The following is a 26,720-nucleotide window of genomic DNA, read 5'->3' on the forward strand; positions in this document are numbered from 1 at the left end:
ACACCCATCCGGCTGCTTGATGTGTGATTTGCAGCTCTGCCTTGTAAGTACAGTTTGTTTAAAATATAGGCAACTCTTTGCAGCCAGGGCTAGAGGAGTGAACAACTTCCTCTGGTCAGGTAGGATGCTGGGCCCTATTGCATCATTCTGCCTGGACACTGAGGTCCAGCACCGAGGGCCTTCTGGCAGTTCCCTCGTTGCGAGAAGCCAAGTTGCAGAGGGCCTTCTCGGTGGTGGCGCCTGCCCTGTGGAACGCCCTCCCAACAGATGTCAAAAAGGAAAACAACTACCAGACTTTTAGGAGACATCTGAAGGCAGCCCTGTTCAGGGAGGCTTTTAATGTTTAATAGATTATTGTGTTTTATTTTTCTGTTGGAAGCCGCCCAGAGTGGCTGGGGAGACCCGGCCAGATGGGTGGGGTATAAATAATAAATTATTATTATTATTATTATTATTATTATTATTATTATTATTATTATTGCAAAGCTCTAATTAATTCCTGTTGAAATCAACGAGAGGAATAGCATATCAAAGCCATTGGGCATGAAGGTAAATGTGTCTTTATGTTCAACATGCAGGTTTTTGACAAATGTAAATAGTAGCAGTCCAAACACAGTCCCCACACATCAGCTGATTCTATTTGCATAGAATTTTAAAACACCCGCAAGTGACATGTAAAGAAACATTTAATGCCATGTCTAGCCCATATTTGGCCCTTAACCCTCTCCCCTGAAAAGTCTCACTGGAAAGCTCCCCATTGAAATGAATTGGAGTCCTATGATTAAGTAGCAGATTTGTCAACAGGATGCCAAGTATAATCTAAAATCATCAGCAGGAGCTTTCTTCTCTCTGTTGAGCTTGCTTTACAACAGCTCCTCGGTTTTTGATATTTCAAATTGCTGCGGACCTACAGTATTTTTTTTTGTGGTGGGCACTTCTGAGAGCTGAAGTTCTAGAATAAAAGCAATACATAACGACATATCTCCCAAAAGTAAAACAATATATATAGCAAAGTGCCTGTAAGACGGAGAAAAAGAAGGAAGCAGCGGAAATGAGGTCACAGGGAGGTGTGGGCTTAGATTCCCCATGAATCTGTCAAGGAAAGATTCATATATCCAAACAAATGAGTTTTAAAAAGCATTTAGGAATCATCATGCCATCGGAGGATTAGTAACTCTCAGGGAACACAGTTCTGTACAGCACCACCTCACTCAAATTGTCAGGTTTTTCTGAAACACTCGCTTGCTTTTCTGTAATAAGCTTAGGAAAGCTTTATCAAGGCTTGCTGGAGAGAGTGGCTGTGACTTCCTTAAGTACCTGGCAGTGCTCAGCACTAGATAAAATAATACATTGGGGAGAAGTGAATAAAAATAGTGCAATACGTTGACAATACTGGCCATTTTAAACAACACTGTTATTTTTCATTATAATATGACTGGGGTCATTGTGGGTAGTTTGCTATTACAAAGTGAAACTGGAATTATTATTATTATTATTATTATTATTATTATTATTATTATTATTATTATACTTTAAATTAGTATAAAAGCAAGGTCCTTGTTACCTAAATCAAAACCAGCATTTTAAGTTTTAGGCCTTACAGCTGACCTCGGAAAGGAACCAATCTTGTACCTCTAAAGCAACTATTTGCTTAACTTTTTTAAAATACTCTCATAAAATGGATTGTGCTGGGATGCAGTAACAGCAACTCCCAAGTGGGTGTCTTTGAGAAGGGTGGAAGCTCTAATTCAATTCAAGTAGGTGATTGGTGCTGTGATTTTCATGTAGAGAGACCTAGAAACTCCAGTTCATACAATGCAGCTGGCAGGAAATGACCGCCATAGATATATTTCCGCCAGTTCTTCTTGGGCATCACCAAACCAGAGATGAGGGCTGTAAATATACAAACCAGCCTTGGCCCTGCTAAATTCAGCAGTATGTCAGCTGACCCAAGGGCAGTTGAAACTTGAACTAACTGCAGAACATTTAATTCAAGTTTCAATTGCTCTTTTCAATACCATGAAGCAATACCACATTTCTTAAAAGAAAATAAATCTTACCTTGATTGCACGTTTTCCCAGTGTATCCTTGATGACACTTGCACTTGTTTGGCCCAACGCATTCACCATGTTTACATCCAGGCTGACATACAGCTGTGAATACACGTAAGCAGACTTATCACTCCTTGTTGAACTGAGGTGCACAAACATTATTTGATTATAATGCATTTGACGCAGTGGTCTTATTCACATGAAATGCTATGCCAAACCATGGTTTAGTGAGACTTACTGAGCAAATACCGTGGCTGGTTTGCTCCTCCTCTGGGCCTGTTGCTGCCATGCTACCCTGAGCTAAGGCATGGTATGAACCTGGGCTTGTGGTTTGTGTCACTCCCAACAATCCATGAGCTTGTCGTTTGTTTACAGGTTGTGGTTTGTTTGGGGGGATGTGCCATGAGCCCAAGTTTGCATATAATGCTATGCCAAACCAGGGCATAGCGCCAGAGACATGAGGAGCAGCAGCACAGGGAGATGATGGAAGTAGTTGTGATCTGCACTCCAGGACTCGTGGATTTCCTCACCCTTGCTAAACCATAGTTTAGGTATCAATTATACAACAAGCGTAACCGGCTGCTATAATCAATCATTAATTTATAAACGTATAACGCAGAACAACTTAAATAACACAACCATAAACGTAATATCACTCGCGATTCAATCCAACATCAGTTCAATGTATTCATAGGACATATAAATTGGTTCAAATGTACTTCCAAATGGATGTGTAATACTTGAGGGAGCGTTACTTACCTGGAGTTTTTCAGCTAGTACTTTATCGTGGAAAGCAATTTGCTCACTGAAGAAGCCAACTTTGGCGAAACAAGGCACATAACCTGGGTAACCTTGCCTTTTGCTTTTGGATACTTTTTGCTTTCGGATACTCCCTTGCCACCTTCATAGACACGTCTCGTCTTCACCTGAACGCTCCGCCGCCACCTATACCTGTCACCGCGCTTGGACAATCCATTCTGTGGAATAACCGCTGACATCGTCAGACTCAGTATATTCCAAACTACATATTCCTGGTAGCGGTGAACCAAAAATCTCGAGTATTACACATCCATTTGGAAGTGCATTTGAACCAATTTATATGTCATATGGATACCCAATATGAACTACTGAATACCTTGAACTGATGTTGAATTGAATCACTAGTGATATTACGTTTATGGTTGTGTTATTTAAGTTGTTCTGCATTATATGTTTATAAATTTGTGATTGATTATAGCAGCCGGTTACGCTTGTTGTATAACTGATACTTGCTACTCGTAACCTAGGTTTGTGTTGTTTAGGGCCAGTGCGGAGTAAAGGAGAGAGTTGGAGCACAGAAGTGATGGGATGGGAAGAAGCAGGGCTTAATACTTCCCTGTTCACCACTTTTCTGCTACAACTCTCCCCTGCCGCCCAATATGCTTCCATTAAAATACACACAAACGGGGGGGGGGATGGTTAGCCTCACTTTTAAGCAACTTAATTTAAAATGCAAAAGATAACATGTGGGTTGCTGAGGGAATGTATTGTATGTCCGCTACAACTTCCAATGACACTATGAAGAACCAGTAAAAAAAGGACATAGCAAAATAATAGGCCTATGCGTGTCTACAACTAAGCTGCATCGAGTGCATTGGGATTTATGCCCAGATGTGACTGGGGCAACAGCCAGATGGGCGGGGTATGAATAATAAAATTATTATCATTCTCATTATCAGATATGTATAGGCTTGCAGGCTAAGTGAAGTGTGTATAGAGTTACAGCCTAAGTCCATACATTCATACCATAATAAGGTGATAGTTATTTATTAAAAGGAATGTTTAATATCTATCCTACAGATGCTTGCATTGAGTATGTTTTATGCATATTTCGGAATGTCATGCTTGAACTTTTCCTGCTATTAAAACTTAACCAGACATATCTGGACACACATCAGGTCTCTCTTCCACCATACATACATGATCCAGTGTTGGTTCATAATTTGTAGGCAAGGAAGAAGCTTCAGTTAAACAAAGAGTAGCCCTTAAAAGCTTCTCTAGACAGGCACTGCAAATGCATTTTCTTGTCAAAAGTATCTCCATGTATCTAGTATGGATGACACTGAAAACATGGAACTCGATAGGTTGGCAGTGCCATTTCCTGAATTTTCTATGAAAAGTTAGCATAAAGTATCACATTTCTAGAGTACAGGATTGGTGGGGGAACAACCCAAGGCAATGATTAAACTGCCCTTTCTGATTAAGGGACATATAACTATCCTAGTTGTACTATAGGTTTAAGTTTTCTTAATCCAAATATAAAACAATATGTAAGTTTATAAAACACATGCTTCGTTCATGAAACGTATTTTACTATAAAGCCATTGTAATGGTTTGATGTGCACATTTACAACCTTTTAATGTGCTTTCACAAAGCTTTGTTGCGGGCAGCTGGCCTTTAATCTTTAAGCAGCGCTCTCTCTCTCTCTCTCTCATATTGGAATGGCAGTGCCAAATGTTGGACCTATGCTTCCATATGCAATGGGGAGAAGCACTGGAGAACTAAACTTGTGGCCATCTTAAATAAAGCAGGTATTGGAGTTCCAATCACCCACCATATTATGGCATCATTATTAGGATTGTGTATGAGAAAACTAGAGCAAACAAACATGCTGCTGCTTTTGAAAATGGCTTTCATCCTGCACATACAGTTGCTTTACCAAAAAATAAAAATCAAGTCCCTGGTACCTAACAGCTAAGCTACTTACATTTTATGTAGCAGTAAATCAAGATTGCACATCAAGATAATATATGACAAACATTCCTTTGTATGGTACATAATGTTGGAACATCTCCAGGAAAGTTCAGTGCAAATTACTCATACACCGAAGTCTGAAGCAGTATTTCCCAAATCTTACGCTGCAACAGAGGCTGAAATTGGCTTCAAAAAATTAAGCCACCCTGTTGGATGAGTTCATCATTTTTTGCCCACAAGAGCTGGGAGGCTCCGGGGCAGATTTGATCCTCGTTCTCTGCCAATATTTTGTCAGATGCCATCAATCCAGGAGCCCTTGTTGTGCCTTGCATTAAAACCGACAAGTTTCTCCAACAAGGGAATCTCACATTCGCCGACATTGCTCAGAGAGCAGAATCGCATCCCTAAGCCTAGCTGACTAGGCAATGGAGACACCATAATGGAGGCACCATACATAAAATATGTATGCTCACCAGAGTGTGTCTGAAAACTCGACATGGCAAGTGGAGTTGGGGTTCCCAGTTTTCAGAACAAGTAGAAGGAATCAAACAATTGTTTTAAAATGTACACCATGTCAATCATGCCCCCTTCCTCTGCTTGTTTACTGGGAAGCTCTGCTAAATTAAACTGAACTTTCTTTCAAGAAGTATGCATAATATTTTAGCTTTAGGCTGCAATCCTAAACAACAACAACAACAAAAACTTATTCAGAAGAAAGTCCAATTGAATCCAGTGGGACTTGCTCCTGAGTACTCTATGCATATTTACTCAGAAGAAGTAAGTCTTGCTATACTTAATGGGTCTCACTCCCAGGTAAGTGTGTATGGGTGTTTGGTACTCACACCAATTTCAAGTCACAATGAGGTTAGACCTCTTTAATAAATTATCTTGTAAATATATTACAAAACATATTAATAGCATCCATAAAGGAATAAATTAAAGGCTAATCATTTAAATATAAAGTCTGTGGGATTATATATATATATATATATATATATATATATATATATATATATATATAGCTTCCTCAAACCCGGCCCTCCAGACGTTTTGAGACTACAATTCCTACCATCCCTGGCCACTGGTCCTGCTAGCTAGGGATCATGGGAGTTGTAGGCCAAAAACATCTGGAGGGCCGAGTTTGAGGGAGCCTGGTATATATTGTCTACATTAGCCATGAAATACAGTCATGAAGTGCTTCTATCACCCTAAAATAATAAGCAAAGTAATTACATGCATATTTCCTGTTGGGTTGTTATATCATTCTTGCGCTCCATGCATGACTTAGAGATCACGCCTCCAAAACACCATCTTGCCAAAATTATTTCGAGAAATATGTTCAGCTAACCTTTGGGCTGGCACCTTATCCTGGCTATTCTCTGCCTTAAGATGTAGAAAGCTGCAAAACAAATGTCCATAAAAAGCAATTCCAGCTTTTTTGTTTGTTTGTTTCCCTGCAAGAAGGATGGACTTGGCTTGGATTTTATCAACTTGCTACATTCCCGGTGACTTACACATATTCAACATTCAGAGCTTTTTTTCTGAAATAAAAAAAATAAACTGGGACACGTTTAAAAATAGAAATGTCTTATGTCACTATCTTGTTATGAGACGTTTGCAAACAGATGTTGCAATGCACTCTCTATGGAAGTTACAAAAAGGAATGATGTTGTGCTATTCTTATTTCACCCATCAAATACTTCCAAGTAAACAGTGAATAGGACAGTGTTTCCCCCCCACTTCCAGCAGCAAAGGTATGTACCATTCCACAGTCCAGATGTAAAGCATTTTACAGAACAGTGTTGAGTTGTGGGTTTTTTGCCTTTAAAGAGACAGTATCCCTTCATATCCAACTATAATAACAGATTTTCCCCTAATTGTCTTCAGGGTGCTAACTCTGGTTAAACTGACATCACTTGCAATTTGAGTAGATTTTTAACAGTTGGGGACCAATAAAGGAACCAGCCGTCTTTTCATTTTGGTTTTCATTAAACCTAAATAAAGCTTTTGGTCCACAAACCTTTTCTCTACTTCTATAACGACAGATCACGTGAAAGGCCATACTGTAGAATCAAATGGAAATTAGATGAAATATTTTTGGCTTCAAATACTCTGCCATGCCTCAACAGCTGATTGTAGTATTGGATTATTTAGAAACATGCAAAATATCAAGTCCAGATTTTGTTTTATTGCATTAACAAGATGGGATTGCAACACATCTGGAGTCTAAGAGTTTGACTTCAGTATCACTTGTGTGAGTTTAAATTCAGATCAAGAGGAAGTTCTGACTCAAAGCCAGACCCTGATGAAGCTCGGGGTCAACTGTTCCCTTCCACCCTTTCAGGGAGTGTGGCCAGCAAGGATTTTCCTGCTCTGCATTGCAACATGCACCCCCTATATGTACACCATATTGTGTGAACCTTCTGTCCAACACTGATGGAACAGTTTGCCAACAAAATACAGCAGCAAATTGTTTGGGGGGGAAGTTTAAAAGAGGCATGCCTGCATGGCATTTTGCCACCTAAAATATCTGCTACTGAAGGCCACTTTTGCTGCTTGGCACATGCCTCTCTGTGTTGGTGCTGAAGCAGCAGGATTGGATGGATATGAAAGGAAAAGCTAAGTCTCTTTAAGACCTAAATGTAGCACAGCACAAAACAATACAGCCAAATTTCACATATATACCTTTTGTCACAAATTTTCTTCGAAAGCAAATGATGCCAGTTACTTGTGCATGGGGGAAATGGGTCTCAGTTTGCATGGGAAAGGATACTGTTTCCTTAATACACAATTCATTCCTCTGCAGTGTTTTGCTTAAAATTACATTTTGCTATTTTAAAGCAACACGCTGGGGGTGGGGGTGGGGGTGGGAGCAGAACAGAATAGCAGAACCTCATTTTTTTGGCATAAACACAACAATGCAGTTCTGTACTATAGGTACAGCATAGTTAAAGATTCACAAATTGAGGTATAAAGAGTTAAAATAAGAGCCCCAAATTAAACAGCTCTTTCTTTTTGTGAGAAAGGTCTAGTCCAGGTCATCTTCAAGACCATCATTTAATTTCTACTTAAGAGTTCAGATTAGGGCATATTTAGTTATTATACAGAATTGCATTCATGTTGAAGCACACAGCGCCCCCCCCCCCCAAAACAAATCATGGCTTCGCCACCCACACCCACCCCGATATCTGTAATTTATGAAGGAATTTCCTATGGGCAACACCCAAAAACAATCCCCACAATGAAGCATAAACATGCATGAAAAGGAATATAAATAATTTGAGATGGCAGAATCTAGCATGTATTTTTTTTTATCCCCAAAGCATAAAGGAGGAGCAGCAGTTTCTAGAGTGTTGTTTCTTTGCAGCTGTAGCAAGAAGGCAAAAGCATGCAGAGCCCTTGGTTATATAGCAGCATCTCCAGCACCCTCCACAATCGCTTTCGCAAGCTCTGAACTTTCTTACATGCATCCTACTGCAAGTAGAATATCCTGCACAGATTAAGAGTCACGCTCTTAATCTCAGGGAGGTGGGTTTGAGCCCCACACCGGGCTAAAGATTATTGTTAGTGGGTTCGACTAGATGACTCTCGTGGTCCTTTCAACTCTACAATTCTACGATTCATTGAGTGTTTTGTTGAAGAAGGCTAAGCAATGCAGCCAGTTATTACACTATATTTTCATTATCAAGGATATTTTTACTGTTGATGATTTTTTAAAAAAAAAAAAACTTTGGGTTGTATCCATTGTCATGTTTAGTCACTTAGCAGTATGCCTGCTCTGCTGGTGAAATGTTTGGCAGCAGCAAAAGGTTGCTACACAAGAGAATGCGTAAGAAGATTGCTGAGAACTTTGTTGCGCAACAGACTGTGCAACCTGTTGCACGACAAGTTTCCACTAGTGCAACTGTTGCACTGGATTTATCTGCCACCCATCCACTAGTGTACCGTGTTTCTCATATTTTAAGACATGTCTTATATTCTTTTTTACTCAAGAAAATAAGCCTATGGCTTATTTTCGGGGGTGTCTTATTTTTTGCCGAGCCCCAACTGAGCGGGAACCAGCAAAGACAGCAGCCCGCCGCCGACTTGGAGCTCGAGCCAGCAAAGGCAGCAGTGCGTGCTTTGCCGAGTTCCAACGGAGCGGGAACCAGCAAAGGCAGCAGCCTGCCGCCAGCTTGGAGCTCGATGCAAAGCCGTTTGCTCTCCATGCACTGAGCAGTGGCCCTCTCCCTATCTTCCTTCCACCTCAGTCTCTTTAACTTCTCTTTGTTTCCTTCTCGATTTTCCCCCTCTTCCCGCTCCCGTCCTTCCCTCCCGGCAGCGAACTCAGGCCGCCGCCAGAGCTAGAAAAGGGGGTGTATGCGCCTTCCCCGCCGCGCGGAACTACATCCCCATCAGCCCCCGGGCTTCCCTCTTCCTGAGTGTCAGTTTCACGCTGCAGGCAGGGAATTTAAAACAAAAGAGACTTCTCTCGCTCTTCCTCCGCCCCTCTCCTGCTGTTGCCGCGATCGACTCGTCCTGCTCCTTGCCAGGACTCAGGCTCTCCCTTCACTGTGCTTTTTGCTGGCTTCTTCGCGCGCGCGGGGGTGTGTGACTTGGGGGCTTTTCCATCCCGCCAGATTTCCCCCGCTCCTGCTTTTTTTTTTTTTTGCTGTCGGCTCCCCCCCCCAACTAGCTCTCTCTTTCTCTCCATCTCCACACCCACTTCGGCGGCCAGGCGGGGTCTGCGCGACAGCACAGCAAGAGCATTTTAAAAAGAAAAAGGGGAAAGAGAAGGGGATCTTTGTGTGCCCAAGAGACACACTGGGCAGAAGGGATCAGGTTACAGCCAAGGAACAGAGCCAAGGAACCTTTGCCGGCTCCCGCGCGCTTTGCCGAGCTCCAACAGAGCGGGAACCAGCAAAGGCAGCAGCCCGCCGCCGGCTTGGAGCTCGGCAAAGCATTCACGTTAGCATAAAGTATCACATTTCTAGAGTACAGGATTGGTGGGGGAACAACCCAAGGCAATGATTAAACTGCTCGAGCTCCAAGCCGGCGGCGGGCTGCTGCCTTTGCTGGTTCCCGCTCTGTTGGAGCTCGGCAAAGCGCGCGGGAGCCGGCAAAGGTTCCTTGGCTCTGTTCCTTGGCTGTAATCTGATCCCTTCTGCCCAGTGTGTCTCTTGGGCACACAAAGATCCCCTTCTCTTTCCCCTTTTTCTTTTTAAAATGCTCTTGCTGTGCTGTCGCGCAGACCCCGCCTGGCCGCCGAAGTGGGTGTGGAGATGGAGAGAAAGAGAGAGCTAGTTGGGGGGGGGGAGCCGACAGCAAAAAAAAAAAAAGCAGGAGCGGGGGGAATCCGGTGGGATGGAAAAGCCCCCAAGTCACACACCCCCCCGCGCGCGAAGAAGCCAGCAAAAAGCACAGTGAAGGGAGCGCCTGAGTCCCGGCAAGGAGCAGGACGAGTCGATCGCGGCAACAGCAGGAGAGGGGCGGAGGAAGAGCGAGAGAAGTCTCTTTTGTTTTAAATTCCCTGCCTGCAGCGTGAAACTGACACTCAGGAAGAGGGAAGCCCGGGGGCTGATGGGGATGTAGTTCCGCGCGGCGGGGAAGGCGCATACACCCCCTTTTCTAGCTCTGGCGGCGGCCTGAGTTCGCTGCCGGGAGGGAAGGACGGGAGCGGGAAGAGGGGGAAAATCGAGAAGGAAACAAAGAGAAGTTAAAGAGACTGAGGTGGAAGGAAGATAGGGAGAGGGCCACTGCTCAGTGCATGGAGAGCAAACGGCTTTGCTGGTTCCCGCTCAGTCGGGGCTCGGCAAAGCGCGCGCTGCTGCCCTTGCCGGGTCCCGCTGGGTCGGGACTTGGCGCGGAGTGCCCTGCCATACCAGCATGTCTTATTTTGGGGGGATGCCTTATATTTTTTTGCCTTCTGAAAATCGTGCCATGGCTTATTTTATAGGGACGTCTTAAAATATGAGAAACACGGTAAGAGCCTGTTTGCTAGCAGACAGAGGCTATTGGATGCAGCCCTTTGTCTTATTCTTTAACCGTTAGCTCAATTGGTGTTAAAAGCTACATTCTGGTCCCTCAGGAGCTTTATCAGATGTTGCTCATTAGTAGTAGAAAAATGTCCCTGAAAGACAGCTTGCTCAATGCTGCTGAGTCTTCCCTGCAACGCATAGCCTCAGGGTCGTGTTAGGTCCTCTCTAAGTTCAGTGATGTAGTGGGCAGGCAGAGGAGAAGTACCAGAGCTTTTCTTCAGAGCTGGAGCAATGGCGCCCTCATATACATGGGCGTGGGGCACTCCACTTTTTCTGATAATGATAACCCTGTGGGGTAGGCTAGGCTCAGATAGTGACTGGCCCAAGGTCTGATCAGAGATGTGAACCCAGGCTTCACCAGACCAAGTTCAACAGGAAACCAGTTCTCTTCTTCAGCTTCCTATCCTATGACTGTCAGCTCATCCCAATAAATGAGATATTTATGCTACGCATTGCTGCTGTGTGTGTGCCTGTGTACACTGGTATGTGTGTTGGGCTCAACACTGTTGGGCTCTCATTGGGAATGTAACGATAGACTCTCCTTAGGGGATAAATTGGGTCCTCCCTAAACAGAGGGCACATGTTGCCATGGGACCCGGCAATCAGGCCTTGTGTTGTGGGTGGGATCATTGGAGCAGCCACAACACCCTATTGGTGGTCCCTCGAACCTGGGACCAATTGGGCTAGCGGGATGCCAGTCAAAGCAGTTCAAGGGACCATTACTTAAGCACTGCAAGTGGCCCTGAGCTTCCTCTTTTGGTGCGTGCATCGGAACACCCACCCACCTCTCCCTATATTCAGGGCTTGCGCTTGACCTTGCTATGCCGTCGTGTGTCGCCTGTCTTTGGGACAGGGGCACGGCAGGAATTTCCCCCACTTGTGGCTGGTGCCATTTGGGTTTCGCCTGCCATGTAGCAAATCGTCACAACTTGCAAGGTTGCGGATAGGCTCTGGTTCTTGTGGATAGGGGTGGCAGGATGCCTAGCCATCCCTATGCGTTGGGTATTCCTTTAAGAAGGAATCCAAGGACTCCTGGTTGGTCTTCCCCATGCGGGGTTGTGCCCTGAGCCTGAGTTCAGGGCTCATCTAGGTGGAAGTGTGTCAGACACCTCTGCCTGCCTCTGTCCCAGGTGTTCACCCAAGGCTGACTTATGGTTGGTGCCCGGAGTCAGCGCTGCCTGCAGGGCTGCAGGTAGCTAGTCGAACCAGAGCCTATGCAACCACTCACCTGATTTGTAATCAATAAAGTTGTGACCTAAATTCTGCCAAAAACCAAAAATATGAGTCCTGTCTGAATTTATTTCTAGGCCTGGTTAAACGGTCCCCACACACAATACTCAAGGTTTGAGAAACACTGAACGAGGCATAAGCAAGATTCTTCCAGATGTACTTGCAGTCGATCATTAAGGGGTGACAATTATTTCCCCTGATAATGCTCTAAAAGCATGACATATATCTGTGTTCTCAGTGTAACAGCGTCCTGTGAATCCTCCTGAAATGACCCAAACTAAACCAGTCAAGTTCAAAACTTGAGATAACATTCTTTAAAAATCTGTGAACCGTCCTGCTTGCCATGCTTACATTTTTAGAAAGAAGTCCACTATTGCTCTGAAGGTGTAGCGACTTCAAAGGCCACGTGTGCAACATAGCTTTGATTTGTTAAAGCTGCTGTGCAAACAAGAAGCATCAATCAGGCATGCAGGTCAGCCCAGAATAAGTTCATCTTACCAAAATAACAACAAAGGCGTATGCTGACATTTTAAAACTATGTTACAAAGGCTCCCTCCATGTAAGCTTTTCAGAGGTTTTTAAATGAGAAGATAAATAATGATAGGCAAGTTTCTCTGAAAGACATCTTGAATGTCCATATACTGGTCCATATATTTAGGATTGTGCTAGCATGAGCTCTCTCATTTCTCATAGTGGTAGAATTCCGTGCGAGCTGACAAGACCCTAAGTTAGTGATTTTACCATTAACTTCAATAGGCCTACTCTGAGAAATATTTGTTGAATACAATCCAAAAGATAAGAAATAAAGTAAGTTTTAAAAGTACAATTTAGAATCATACAGCAGCTAGAATATCACTTTACAATTTGCTGCAACTGGCAAAAATAAATAAATCCTTAACTGGTCCACCAAGACCTTCAGCAATTTTCAAGTGGTCCAGGTGCAAAAATGTGTAAATCACTTTATTTGCTGTTGAGTGGTACACAAATTCTGCTAAACAAATAAATAAAATAAAATAAAAATATGTGTATTTTAAAAGCAAAACACTAAAAGCAGATTGAGCAGAACCGTCACTCCCATTCAGGGGGGAGGGGGAAAGCCACTCAGAAATGATGTAACCCATATGCCTTATATTCGGCTATCTTTGCAAGTAGCCTTTCGTTCACCCAGCTCCTTAACTGCCTGGCATGCTAAGACCTTAATGTAATCATACCCAGTTTGCAATCGTATCACATAAGTACACCATATGTGTCATCTAGTCACTTAACGTATTCCAGGCATTGCTGATTTCTAATTCAGGGGCAGCTTCTCAGCTGATGCAAAGCAACATTACTTTATAGCCTTCATCGTGTGGCCAAAAGGAGACAGACACAGTTTTGCCTTTCTGCATAGGGCTGGGGAACTGGGACCAAATTAAAGGACCAGTGGATTCTGAATATACACTAGAGGTGTGGTCCTCCAGATGTTAGACTCCCAGCACGGCTAATGGTCAGGGGTGATGGTGGCTGAAGTCCGGCAACATCTGGAGAACCACAGGTTCCCCATTTCTGTCCGATATCCACAATGTTCTGGAAACCTATGTCTTCGATGTTCAACCAAGCCATGTTTGCCTCCGTCTGACAACACTCTCAACTCTTCTCAAATTTATGTTGAGCCCAGCCTGCCTTTGCCCCATTTCAGTGCAGCATCAATGTCTGGTGGAACACTAGGCCTGATTGGAGAGCCAGAAGCAGATCACAGTCATGCACTATCTCCCTTGCCAAGAGGCCAGGTCTGCACAGGAGATGGGCTTGAAGAGTATGCATCCATGGCGTGCATTTTTGTAGGGGAATAGTTCAGGTCAGAGGTGCCAGATTGTGAAGGCAATGTCATGTATGTGGTGTCTTGACATCCTGACGTGAGTGTTGTGCCTCTGTCCCTAAACCAATCAGAACCTTCCTGGACTTTAGGAAGGAGGCACCAGGGGAACATTTAGGCAACTAGCCTAGTCACCCTAGTCAACATGCATCCATGTTGGGTCAGAGAGACAGAGTGGAGATTTTGCTACTAATCACCTTGCTCCCCAGCAATCTATCTAAGCTGGCAGAGGTGGTCTTGAGTGTGGTACCAGAAACCCACCAGATGCTTGTCTTGGGAGATTTTCAGCATCCATATGGAGGCTACCTTGTCTGCCCCAGCTCAAGACTTAATGGTTGCCATGGGGCTGTCTCAGTACATCACTGACCCAACTCATGACACAGACATACCGTATCCTCAACCTGGTTCTCATGACTGGGCAGTGGGTTAATGTTTCGGTTGGAGGGGTAGATATTGAAATGATCTCATTATCAAGGAGCAACCATTCCCTGGATTCCATTAGGGCCCCTAGAACAGTGTTTCTCAACCAGTGTGCCTCCAGATGTTTTGGGACTACAACTCCCACCATCCCTAGCTAGCAAGACCAGTGGTCAGGAATGATGGGAGTTGTAGTCCCAAAACATCTGGAGGCACACTGGTTGAGAAACACTGCCCTAGAAGCCCTAATGACTTTGGTGGCATGGGGTGTCTATTTCCAGCTACACTTGCTAGCTACAGCCTAGACAGGGATATCCCGGCCGCTGTGACCCACATCCTGGTGGATTCCCATTTAAACTACTGCAGGGTGTTCTATATGGGCTGGCTTTGAACACAAGCCTGGTCTTATTTATGTGCATATTGGGATGGAAGGGGAAATCCTATTTTCTGTTCAACAACCAAAACTCTTCTTTGTAGTATATAGAAGTGGCGAAGAGTTGGCAGGGCTACAGGAAAAACCTTGAGGCACATACCACTCTTCATCTGTGTAGGAGCAAGGCCAAATTCTATTCCCTCAAAAATATGAGTGGGAGCTTTGCATTTCAGGAGAGTGGGAAAGGGCTGGCCATTTGCAGACCTGCATTTCTAGACACTTTTCTTCTCTATAGTAAACATGCCGAAAGTTCTCACTGAGGTCAAATATATCATTACCGCACCAGCTTAGTTCCTCAGTGCAGGCCCATGCCACCAGAACATTCTCCTGTAAAACTCCCATCTATTTCAATCTTCCTTGCACAGGAGGTAGTCTGGTGGGTCATGCCCTGGTTTTAGATCTCCTGTCCTCAAAGTAAACAGCAGAGGGGAAAGTCTTATCTGAGCATCTATAGGTAAGAATTTCCTTTCATTTGGCTTAATGTCCTATGAGCCACACTTCTCTTTCTTGCCTGGATGGAGGACCAAGTGTTAAAACTCAGTGTGTTTTGCAAGTTTAGCATGTACAATCAGAAGCACCACTGAGTTCAAGGGAGCTTACTTATCAAATCATAGAATTATAGAGTTGGAAAGGACTACCACCCACTGGCTCACTCCAATAGTTAAAGGAGAAGTGTTCCCAATTGCCTTATAATTTACAGAAGAAGAAGAAGAAGAAGAAGAAGAAGAAGAAGAAGAAGAAGAAGAAGAAGAAGAAGAAGAAGAAGAAGAAGAAGAAGAGGAGGAGAAGAAGAAGAAGAATAGTAGTTTGGATTTGATATCCCGCTTTATCACTACCCGAAGGAGTCTCAAAGCGGCTAACAATCTCCTTTCCCTTCCTCCCCCAAAACAAACACTCTGTGAGGTGAGTGGGGCTGAGAGCTTTCAGAGAAGTGTGACTAGCCCAAGGTCACCCAGCAGCTGCATTAGGGACAGAAGTGATTATTGCATAGCAAAAATCTAGTAAACCTGCAACATTTGTCCAAGATGGGGAGGGGGGAAATACATGACCAAAAAAAGGATAAGTTAATCCACATAGTTATATATGACTGGGTTTAGTGAAGTTCTCTATTACAGAAAAAAAAAAACCTGTGTTTGGGATAATTAACCAGATGCTTGTAAATGGAGACATATAATTATTTATGTCTGCCTTTTTTGGTACAGTGTGGCTGACTTAATCTGTTCAGTAAAATTTAATAATGTAACGATTCTGGAACTTCGCACACAGTTTGCTGTTGAGGCAAGCATCAGCTTTGTTGGAATCAGTAAGAGGAGGAATAGATTCCTATATATCTCACTGAAGCAGCCAAAACAGAATCTAAAGCCAGAAGTGAGCTGTAAATCACTGTTGCATGTATACACCCAAACCCTTACAAACAAGTAAGTAAAGGTAAGAGCATCCATTATTTCTAGGTCCTTTTGTAAGAGGATTTAAAAAGAACTGTTGCCTTCGTCTTCAGCTGTGTACGGAAATAAAATACAGCTATAAAGGACAAGGCACCTCAACAGAAGATTTGGCTGATGTAGCACTCAATTGACTTTTTGATACTCCCTTCTCTTACTATTAACTAAAGTCTGGAATTGCCACACCCAGGACCTTATCTTCACTTGTTTCTGGGGGAAGCTAATTGCTGGAAAACTAGATGCTATTAGAACCTGGACCTAACATAGGGGGTTGATAAGACTAAAATCTAAATGGATTTGTTGCAATGAAGTTTCAGTTACCTTATTACAACTATTGGCATCCAGAGACTCTAGAGCAGGCATCCCCAAACTGCGGCCCTCCAGATGTTTTGGCCTACAACTCCCATGATCCCTAGCTAGCAGGACCAATGGTCAGGGAAGATGGGAATTGTAGTCCAAAACATCTGGAGGGCCGAAGTTTGGGGGTGCCTGCTCTAGAGCTACATAAAATGAGTTTATTTGAGTTTCTTTTTAATTGCGCTGTTGATTGTTATTTTCAAATCAAGATATAATTTCCCCAAGTTCAGTAATTTGGTTTGTGTCTTTGGAATTCTCTTCTGTCTGACACCTACACTGAAACCAGGCTTCCATGTTTACTGCAAGGCTAATCAACTAGAAGAAGATGCTAGACAGCTGTAGCCAACCAAAGATATTTGCTACTCCTGGGATAAGGATATGTCTGCATCTATTGCAGTTTTGTTCTAATTTCTCCTTTTATTGCTCCTCACTTGTTCAGAGAAGAGTAAGGGACAAGTAAACGCACACCTATCTTCTTCCAAGTGGCCATGTTGGTCCAAGTAGGCATGGCAAACTGGTAAAGATACTCCGAGATAAATGCAGCAGGACACCTTGAAACTCGGATGGCAATGTTCTTAAGTACATCCATACATTGCAATGGATGCTGAGGGGAAATTAGTACTGACCTTTCTGTGACAAATGTGGAAGTGGAGCTCTAGCCAGGGACATTAGCCAGGATGAGATGCTGACTGCACCAATTGTTCACAGTATGTTTTGGGACACATGACATGAGGAACAGCTGGTGCAAACTTAGTTTTCAACAGAGCAGGATCTTCTAAGCTATCACAAAGCAGTATCTTGCTAAGTACCTGATACTGGAGACAAACAGCAAGGATTGCCTATCACCATTAGGCCCAGTTTGTGATATCTGCAGAGTCTTCCAGCTGTTTAACCATTGGAAGAAAGTATGCTACTATAGAGGCATATTTGATCTGACCAAGCAAGCTATTATTTTCTTGTTAAGAAGTCAATGGCCATGTTTGCATGTGACACCAAGCCCTGGTGGTTTGTGTTAGCCATGCTTTGGTTAATAAACAATGGCTTACAAAACCATAGCTTAGTGTTGTGTGCAAACCGGATCATTGTGCATGGCACCCATGTTTCTACAGTGCCTTGTACAAAACTGGTTTATGTGGGGGCAGCATTACCTAATCCAGGCATAGGCAAACTCCGGCCCTCCTGATGTTTGGGAATACAATTCCCATCATCCCTGACCACTGGTCCTGTTAGCTAGGGATGCTGGGAATTGTAGTCCCAAACATCTGGAGGGCCGGAGTTTGCCTATGCCTGACCTAATCTAACCCCCCAGTCTGAGAACTTGCGAGGATTCTCAACACCTTTGTCAGACTACAGTGTTGTGCTGACACTGATTTAGAAAATCCTAGACCGCAAATCCAGCAAGCTATGCCAGCTCAATAGGGCCCTGCTCCAATTCCATTAAGAGCACACGGCTCATGAGCAATGTCTTAGCTAAAAAAAAGTTTTAATATATGACTGCATGCACACGCGTGTACACATGTGTTTGTGCAGCGGCAGAGCAAGCCGATCGGGCAGCTGGGGTTGCGCATGTGTCCTGCGCCTAGGGGTGGGGCAGGCAGGGCCTCTGAGGAGTCTGCCTGGCTCCTCCCACTCAGCCGCCCTACAGCTGAGGGGGAGGTGGCGAGGGGGAGGTGACAGGCAGACCGTTTGGGGCAGCACGGAGCCTGAGGGTGCCCAAGCCACCGCGTCACTCCCAGGAGAGACATGTGGCTCGGGCGTGCTGCAGGCTCCACGGTGAGTGCCGCCTGGCATTTGGACACCCCTCCTCAGTGGTGACACCCGGGGTGGACTGCCCCCACCGCACCCCATTCCTCCACCCCTCTCTCTGTGTGTGTCCATCTATCTTTTGAAATCTGTGTCTTTAATCCAAACATAAGATGCCATCGTTATAAAAATGGAGCACACATGTTGAAACCAGGTACCGTGTTTCCCCTTTTTTAAGACGTAGTCATAAAGTAAGCCATGGCAGCATTTTTAAGCTTTTGCGAAAGATAAGACATACCCCGAAAATAAGACATACTTCCATGCCGTGTATGAAAACTAACACCCTCCTTATGGCCACTACTGGCAGTAAGATGTTGCTGAATTAGACTGAGATCCTATGTAAGTGACTAGATTTTGGATTTTAAAAGCGAGACCGCCGAGCGCCCCAGCCAGCCAGCGGGACCCAGTCAGCCAGGGGGGCCTGGGAAGCGGCTGCTGTTGTAGTGGTGAGCGCGCGGAGCGCCCGGCTGAGGAGAACTGCCGCCCGGAACCGGCTGCTGCGGAGCGGAGCGCTCCGCAGCGCCGAGCGCTCAGAGCGCCCAGCAGCACCGGGCGGAGCGCCGAAGCCAGCGGCCTCGCCTCCGCCCAGCTGAGGAGACCTCCCGCCCTGCCGCCCGGAACGGCTGCTGTAGAGCGGAGCGCTCCGCAGCGCCGAGCGCTCAGAGCGCCCAGCAGCACCGGGCGGAGCGCCGAAGCCAGCGGCCCCGCCTCCGCCCAGCTGAGGAGACCTCCCACCCTGCCGCCCGGAACGGCTGCTGCAGAGCGGAGCGCTCCGCAGCGCCGAGCGCTCAGCAGCACCGGGTGGAGCACCGGAGGCAGTGGCCGGCCGGCCGGCAGGAACCAGCTGCTGGAGCGCGCAGCAGCTCAGAGCACCCGGCAGCGCCAGACAGAGCGCCGGAGCCAGCGGTCTTGCCTCTGCCTGGCCAAGGAGGCTTGCTGTCCCGCTGCCCAGAACCAGCTGCTGGAGCGCGCGGAGCACTCAGCAGCTCAGAGCACCCAGCAGAGCCCTCGTCCCTTTCTTCTGAAATCTTTGTGCATACATTGTATTGTTCTAATACATACAACAGCCTTGTCAGGTAGGACAGAGCTCAGCAACGCTGCGCGTAGTGCCCAGCAGCACCCCGAGCCAGCGGCCTGGCCCAGCCGAGGAGACCATAAGACACCCCACCAAAAATAAGCCACCCTGTGTTTTTTTAAGGAAAAAAAGTTATAAGACGGTGTCTTAAAAAAGGGGAAACACGGTACTACCTGCAAGGGCTCATCCCTGGGCTGATCACATACTGTATTAGTTTATGGGATGAGTCCAGTGCTGCCACTTAAGAAACTGCAGAACTTTCCATTCCATAGCACAGAAGGAATTTCTCCTTTGGAGCCAAAGTTGCACATTAACTTTTGGAGGATGTGCCACGTTTTATGCCGACTGCACTCAACGGTGAAGCAATACTGCTAATCTACTTTTGCTATACAACCCTGTCATACTTCCTGAGAACTGTCACCTGGAGCAGTCTGTACCACTTTGGATCCAAAATGAATCATTGGTATAAAGCTTTTAAGAAACCTGCCAATTTATCCTATAATTTTTTCAGGAGGTTTTGTATCAGGCACATTTCAAGTCAATGAAAGTGGTAACCGGTTGGTCTCAACTAAGTAGGTCAGGGGGGGAAATCAGTAATCTGAAACAGATCTGCCTTGTCTAAAACCAGCTTGCTCATGAAATGAACACTTTCTACTTCTATCCAGTCATCTATAAAAGTTTCATGCTATCATTTACTAATAATACTAGGAATTATCCAACCAAATACAGGCCAGCAAGTCTTCTAACTTTTTGGCCTATTTGGTTGGATTATTCACAGGCCCTCTCTTAAAACTGGCATCAGACCTGCCCTGCTCCAGTCTCTTGTCATTCGTCATGTTTTGTTGTTGTTTAGTCGTTTCCGACTCTTCATGACCCCATGGACAGAGCATGCCAGGCACTCCTGTCTTGCACTGCCTCCCGCAGTTTGGTCAAACTCATGTTGGCAGCTTCGAGAACACTGTCCAACCATCTCGTCCTCTGTCGTCCCCTTCTCCTTGTGCCCTCCATCTTTCCCAACATCAGGGTGTTTTCCAGGGAGTCTTCTCTTCTCATGAGGTGGCCAAAGTATTGGAGCCTCAGCTTCAGGATCTGTCCTTCCAGTGAGCACTCAGGGCTGATTTCCTTCAGAATGGATAGGTTTGATCTTCTAGCAGTCCATGGGACTCTCAAGAGTCTCCTCCAGCACCTTAATTCAAAAGCAACAATTCTGCAGCGATCAGCCTTCTTTATGGTTCAGCTCTCACTTCCATACATCACTACTGGGAAAACCATAGCTTTAACTATACGGACCTTTGTTGGCAAGGTGATGTCTCTGCTTTTCAAGATGCTGAATTATGGTGCTGGAGATGTTTTGCCTATATGTAATTGTAGAAAAAGCTGCTAAAATGGGAGCCCATTGCTTGATGCTGAAATCCCATCTTTAGCACAAGCATGAAAAATGCAGGAGTCCTGATCTCTTTCCTATCTGACTAAAGCTGAAAATAATGACATTAATACTATTGGCAAGCCGGGGGGGGGGGGGGGGAACGACTATATCTTAACAGCCCACTCCTGTGTTTATTCAGGAATGTCACACAGTTTTCAACTAGCCGTATTCCCTAGTAAGGGGTGATATTAAACTACGTTTTATTCAGAGTTGACCCATTGAAATCAAGGGACCTAACCTAGTCAAGTAAAATGCAATTGAATGCTACTCAAGAGGTTTAGGAGTGTGGCCTTGTTGCACTCTCTGCATGTCTACTGAGACACAAGTGCCACTGCCCTGTTCAGGGGAAGGGTTGCAGCTCAGTGATAGAGCATGCGCAGACTTGCATGCTAAAAGTCCCAGGTTCAATCCCCGGCAATTCCAGCATGGGCTGAGAGAGAACCCTGCCTGAAATTTCAGAGATCCACTAGCAGTCAGCACAGAGGATACTGTACTAGTAGTCTAACACAGTATAAAGCAGCTTCCTATGTGCCTACAATTGTGTTCATTGTAGCTTACTAAATTAAGAGTGAATAGATAAATCTTCCAGAAGTCCTCTTGGTTGTCTTGTTTACCTTAACCCATTTAATTTTGATTTCCATGTGGTTGTCTATGCAGCCTTTGGGAAAGCTGATGCCCTGCAGATACTTTGAACTACAACACCCATCAGTCAGCACATGCTAATGGGAGCTGTAGTCCAAAACATTGGGAGGGCAGCAGTCTGGCAAAGGTTGCATCTATTTTTGATTCTGTTTATGAAGCCTGAGCTTGGGATGTGTAGCCTTGGTGTCATGTTAAGCAGCTCAGCCCCTGTGTCCATTCAGGTTCTTGGTTTTCTCTTTGTACTTCCTGCTTTGGTATTGTCAGAAAGCTTGACAGCTAAAGCTGTGCTTAATGACCTGCAAATATTTTCAATGATTCTATGGGATCTGAAATATCCCACACCTTTTTCCACAACCCACATCTAACTACTCCCCTACCGGATACTTTAGTGCTTCTCAAACTTCTTCCAGGGAACACTGATGCCATTGTATAGCAAATCCACTTGGACAAAGCTAATTCAGAATGCACACAATGCTTAACATAACCAGTCAAATTTAGTTGCTTGATGGTGTCGCTGGGGGCAAAGGGAGCTATTTCAAAGTGAGAAGGCAATGTTTCCTGTGGTGTATTGTCAGGACTCTGAATGTGCAAATACTTCCACACCTTTACAAAAAAACTCCTCTTTATAAAGAGAAGAAGAAGAAGAAATCTGAAAGGAAGAAGGGATTTGCTGGTGGAGAAATGTTCACAAAGTACCCGCCCCCATTGTTTCAGATCAGCCCTACTGGTGACCTTTTCAACACACCAAATGGTATATGCCACTTTAGTGATGAACTTTTAGTTTCTGATAGGAAGGAATTCTATCTTGATGTATTTATTTCAGGCATTAGGTAGAGATTTTTTTCCCTACTGGTTCTTGCTCCTTTGCCTTCAACAGATACTTGTTCAGCAGACATCAATGCTTATCTACATGTTGTGTAGATCAGGCACAGGCAAACTCGGCCCTCCAGGTGTTTTGAGACTACAATGCCCATCGTCCCTGATGATGGGAGTTGTAGTCCCAAAACATCTGGAGGGCCGAGTTTGCCTATGCCTGGTGTAGAACTTTATCCACCGATCTCTGTAAATCAAGCTCCTGCTAAATCCCAGAGAATTTTTTTTTCTGAAAATGTCTTTGAGCATGAAGTCATTGTGCGACTTCAAGCAAAGCATCTTCTCTTGCTGCCACTTTCAAATCTGTATCCCAGTAGTGACCTTGGCTCCACCCATGTACCAATAGCTGGGGTTAGGTAGAAGAGCACTAGGTGCCTCTTTCTCTCCCCCCCCCACTAAATGAATGCATGTGGAAGAACAACCCATTTGTGTTCTGTACAAAAACTATATTGCAATAAGCGTGTTCTACTTTCTGCACTGCCTGAGCACCTACATGTTAGGTAAAAACACACACACACACACTTCATAAAGAAGCCCCCAAACGGATGATCAGCACTGCTATCTTAGGCTCAGAGAGAGCAGTGGTCTGCTGCCCTCTCTCCCCAAAGTCTCCCCTGTTCTTGGAGACAAAGGGCAGAAGGAACAGGTGCTGCTGCCGTAACCTGCCGAGTTTGCAAACTCCTAGGATGCAGGTTGGGACCCAGGTGGCGCTGTGGTTAAACCACTGAGCCTAGGGCTTGCTGATCAGAAGGTCGGCGGTTCGAATCCCTGTGATGGGGTGAGCTCCCGTTGCTTGGTCCCAGCTCCTGCCAACCTAGCAGTTCGAAAGCACATCAAAATGCAAGTAGATAAATAGGAACCGCTACAGCGGGAAGGTAAACGGCGTTTCCGTGTGCTGCTCTGGTTTGCCAGAAGTGGCTTTGTCATGCTGGCCACATGACCTGGAAGCTATACGCCAGCTCCCTCGGCCAATAATGCGAGATGAGCGCGCAACCCCAGAGTCAGTCACGACTGGACCTAATGGTCAGGGGTCCCTTTACCTTTAGGATGCAGGTTAGGGTGAACTGTTGGCAGAACACATTGGCTCTCCCTCTGTGAATCGCTCTCATCAGATAGGGGCCTATTGCACCTGCAATAAGCAGCACCCAGTCAGTGTGGGATGCACAATCTCCATCCTGGTTCTATCCTCCTGCCGTCTCCACCCACCATGATGCCGTGTGACTCCTCTTTCACCTACAGGCCTGCACAACTTTTGACCCATTAAGCCGAGCACAGCCCAGCAGTCATGCATGGGAGCACACTAGGGACTCGCTAAACCTGTTTTTGCTGCCCACCTGAGACTAGAAAAATTGGGGGGTGGGGAGAGATGTTGCCAAGCACATTGCAAGCCACCTTATAGTTTTAGTGGGCTGAATTCAACTTGGCAGGTCACTCATTTTTCAAACTTGCCCAATAGTTAATGGTGATTTCCTTCGCAGGGTTACTGCAAGAGGAAATGAAATGGGATCTGCAAAGTGTTCTGTATATTAAGAGGGATAACAGCAGCTACAAAGATGGTGCGGATCATTCTCAGAACAATTACTACTCTTCTTATAGGCATCTTCCTTAAAACACAGCTGAAATCTCAAGTAACTCTCTGTTAATCATTGCAATTTTGTTTGCTCTTCCTTAAGGGAATGGCTCCGGTGACCATTTTTAAATAATGTTTAAAAATAAATTACACAAAACCACTGGTTATTATCTGCCCTTAGATCCACAAATGGTATTCTTGAATAATTTGAATAAAACATGCCTTCTCCCCTCAGAAGAGATGAGATTGGTTTATTTCTGTCTTTAAAGAGGCTAAATGGGTAACAAAGAAAATGTCATTTAATGTGGCTCGGAAAATAATAGTCTGGTAACCTATTTATTGTGGATAAGAAGAAATAATGCCAAATGAAAGTGATATTACTGGATCCTACTATTCCTGACAACTTGCTAATCATATGACCAGCATTTATTACATTGATGTCAAGTAATGGTGTTCATGGCTTACATCACTAACTAAATATGAATTGTTTATTTTTATGTGAAACTTCAGTGGAGTTTCTAGGAAATGTATCCAAAGCTGTTATTACATGAGCAGAATAAACTTCCATTTGCACAATGGAACTTCCTCCCCGCCGCAGATCCTCAGCACCATGGGTGGAGCCAGGTTTTTTGTTGGGGGGGGCGGGACTTTAGTTAGAACCCATGTGATTGGTCAGTTAGTTAAGTATTTCTATTGTTTTACTTGATGCTTGGCTACACCCGTGTTCAGCACCCTCAAAATCTGCTCCAGAGAATGGAAGGAGGGACCTTCCCAAACACATTATGGAATCTATGGGGACTTAAGCAGAGGAAGAAGAAGTCGCATTGTATAAATGCATTGCTCTTTTCTTCCATTTCCTCCCTTTATACTTTGTTTTGTTTAAAGATATTTGTGAATTGAAATGTTTTAGGTTTGCATTTAAATGGTTTGGAATGTTTTGAGAAATAGGGTCCTTTTTAAAAAAAGAAAAATAAATATTGTTCATTGGCCAACTAAGTTAAGCATTTTTCCTTTAGGTTTATTTCAATGGGAAAATTAAGCTTAGGTGTAACTCTTTTCCATTAGAAACAGTGGGAGACGGAAATGTTCAACTCTGGTTGGATTGCACCTATTTCTGCTTAAGAGTACAGAAGTGAAAATTCTAATTAGATTTGTCAACTGTGAAGCATCAATCAGCAGAACCAATAAAGACCTCAATTTGTGGCAGGAGAGAAGCACAAATGTCACACTGCAACCAACTGCATTCCATCACAATAATGAAGACAGATTGATGCTTGAAGAAATGTACTACAGCGTGCCAGATTTTGCATTTTTATTGTTGCCACAGGCTTTGTTTTGTGCAGGACTAGAACCAACTGATAGAAATTGCAGAGAAACAGATTTAGGAAAAACACTAGGAGAAGCTTCCAAGTAGTAAGAGCTCTTGGATAGTGGAAACATGTTGTTGTTTAGTCGTTTAGTCGTGTCCAACTCTTCATGACCCCATGGACCAGAGCACGCCAGGCACTCCTGTCTTCCACTACCTCCTGCAATTTGGTCAAACTCATGTTGGCAGCTTCGAGAACCCTGTCCAACCATCTTGTCCTTTATTGTCCCCTTCTCCTAGTGCCCTCAATCTTTCCCAGCATGAGGGTCTATTCCAGGGAGTCTTCTCTTCTCATGAGGTGGCCAAAGTATTGGAGCCTCAGCTTCACGATCTGTCCTTCCAGTGAGCACTCAGGGCTGATTTCCTTCAGAATGGATAGGTTTGATCTTCTTGCAGTCCATGGGACTCTCAAGAGTCTCCTCCAGCACCTTCATTCAAAAGCATCAATTCTTTGGCGATCAGCCTTCTTTATGATTTCGATGCTGCCCATTTGGTGATATCCATGTGTAGAGTCGTCTCTTGTGTTGTTGGAAAAGAGTGTTTGTGATGACCAGCTTGTTCTCTTGACAGAACTCTATTAGCCTTTGCCGTGCTTCGTTTTGAACTCCACGGCCAAACTTGTCAGTTGTTCCTTTTATCTCTTGACTCCCTTCCAATTCCATATAATGAGAAGAACATCCTTCTTTGGTGTCCTTTCTAGAAGGTGTTGTAAGTCTTCATAGAACTAGTCAATTTCAGTTTCTTCAGCACCGATGGTTGGTACATAAACTTGGATTACTGTGATGTTAAAAGGTCTGCCTTGGATTCGTATCGAGATCATTCTGTCATTTTTGAGATTGCATCCCAGTACAGCTTTCGCCCCTTTTTTGTTGACTATGAGAGCAACTCCATTTCTTCTACGGGATTCTTGCCCACAGTAGTAGATATGATGGTCATCCGAACTGAATTCGCCCATTCCCATCCATTTTAGTTCACTGATGCTCAGGATGTCAATATTTATTCTCGCCATCACATTTTTGACCACATCCAGCTTACCAAGGTTCATGGTTCTTACATTCCAGGTTCCTATGCAATATTTTTCTTTACAGCATTGGACTTTCCTTTCGCTTCCAGGCATATCCGCAAGTGAGCGACCTTTCGGCTTTGGTCCAGCCGCTCCATCAGCTCTGAATCTACTTGTACTTGTCCTCTGCTCTTCCTCAGTAGCATGTTGGATGCCTTCCGACCTGAGGGGCTCATCTTCCAGCGTCATAACTTTTATATGCCTGTTGTCTTTGTCCATGGAGTTTTCTTGGCAGGGATACTGGAGTGGCTTGCCAGTTCCTGCTCCAGGTGGATCACATTTAGTGAAAACTCTCCACTATGACCTGTCCATCTTGGGTGGCCCTGCACGGCATAGCTCATAGCTTCTCTGAGTTACTCAAGCCCC

The 26,720-nt window shown here is 44.7% G+C and overlaps 1 protein-coding gene across 6 annotated transcripts in view; it reads right to left on the reverse strand.

Annotated features, from left to right (window-relative positions):
• The window catches only part of NPNT (nephronectin), a 68,577-nt gene that overhangs the window by 33,434 nt on the left and 8,423 nt on the right, over positions 1–26,720 (reverse strand). For 4 of the 6 annotated variants that reach the window (XM_035111821.3, XM_088660484.1, XM_035111819.3 and 1 more), the window contains exons 3-4: positions 6,134–6,184; positions 2,061–2,153 (exon numbers count right to left, since the gene is read on the reverse strand). In XM_035111821.3, the coding sequence (XP_034967712.3) occupies positions 2,061–2,153; positions 6,134–6,184 (144 nt within the window). The remainder of the gene's footprint in view (positions 1–2,060; positions 2,154–6,133; positions 6,185–26,720) is intronic. The other 2 variants (XM_035111823.3, XM_035111820.3) reach the window with 1 other exon arrangement.

Source organism: Zootoca vivipara, chromosome Z1 (assembly GCF_965207765.1).
Source record: "Zootoca vivipara chromosome Z1, rZooViv2.hap1.1, whole genome shotgun sequence".
Lineage (NCBI taxonomy): Eukaryota > Metazoa > Chordata > Lepidosauria > Squamata > Lacertidae > Zootoca > Zootoca vivipara.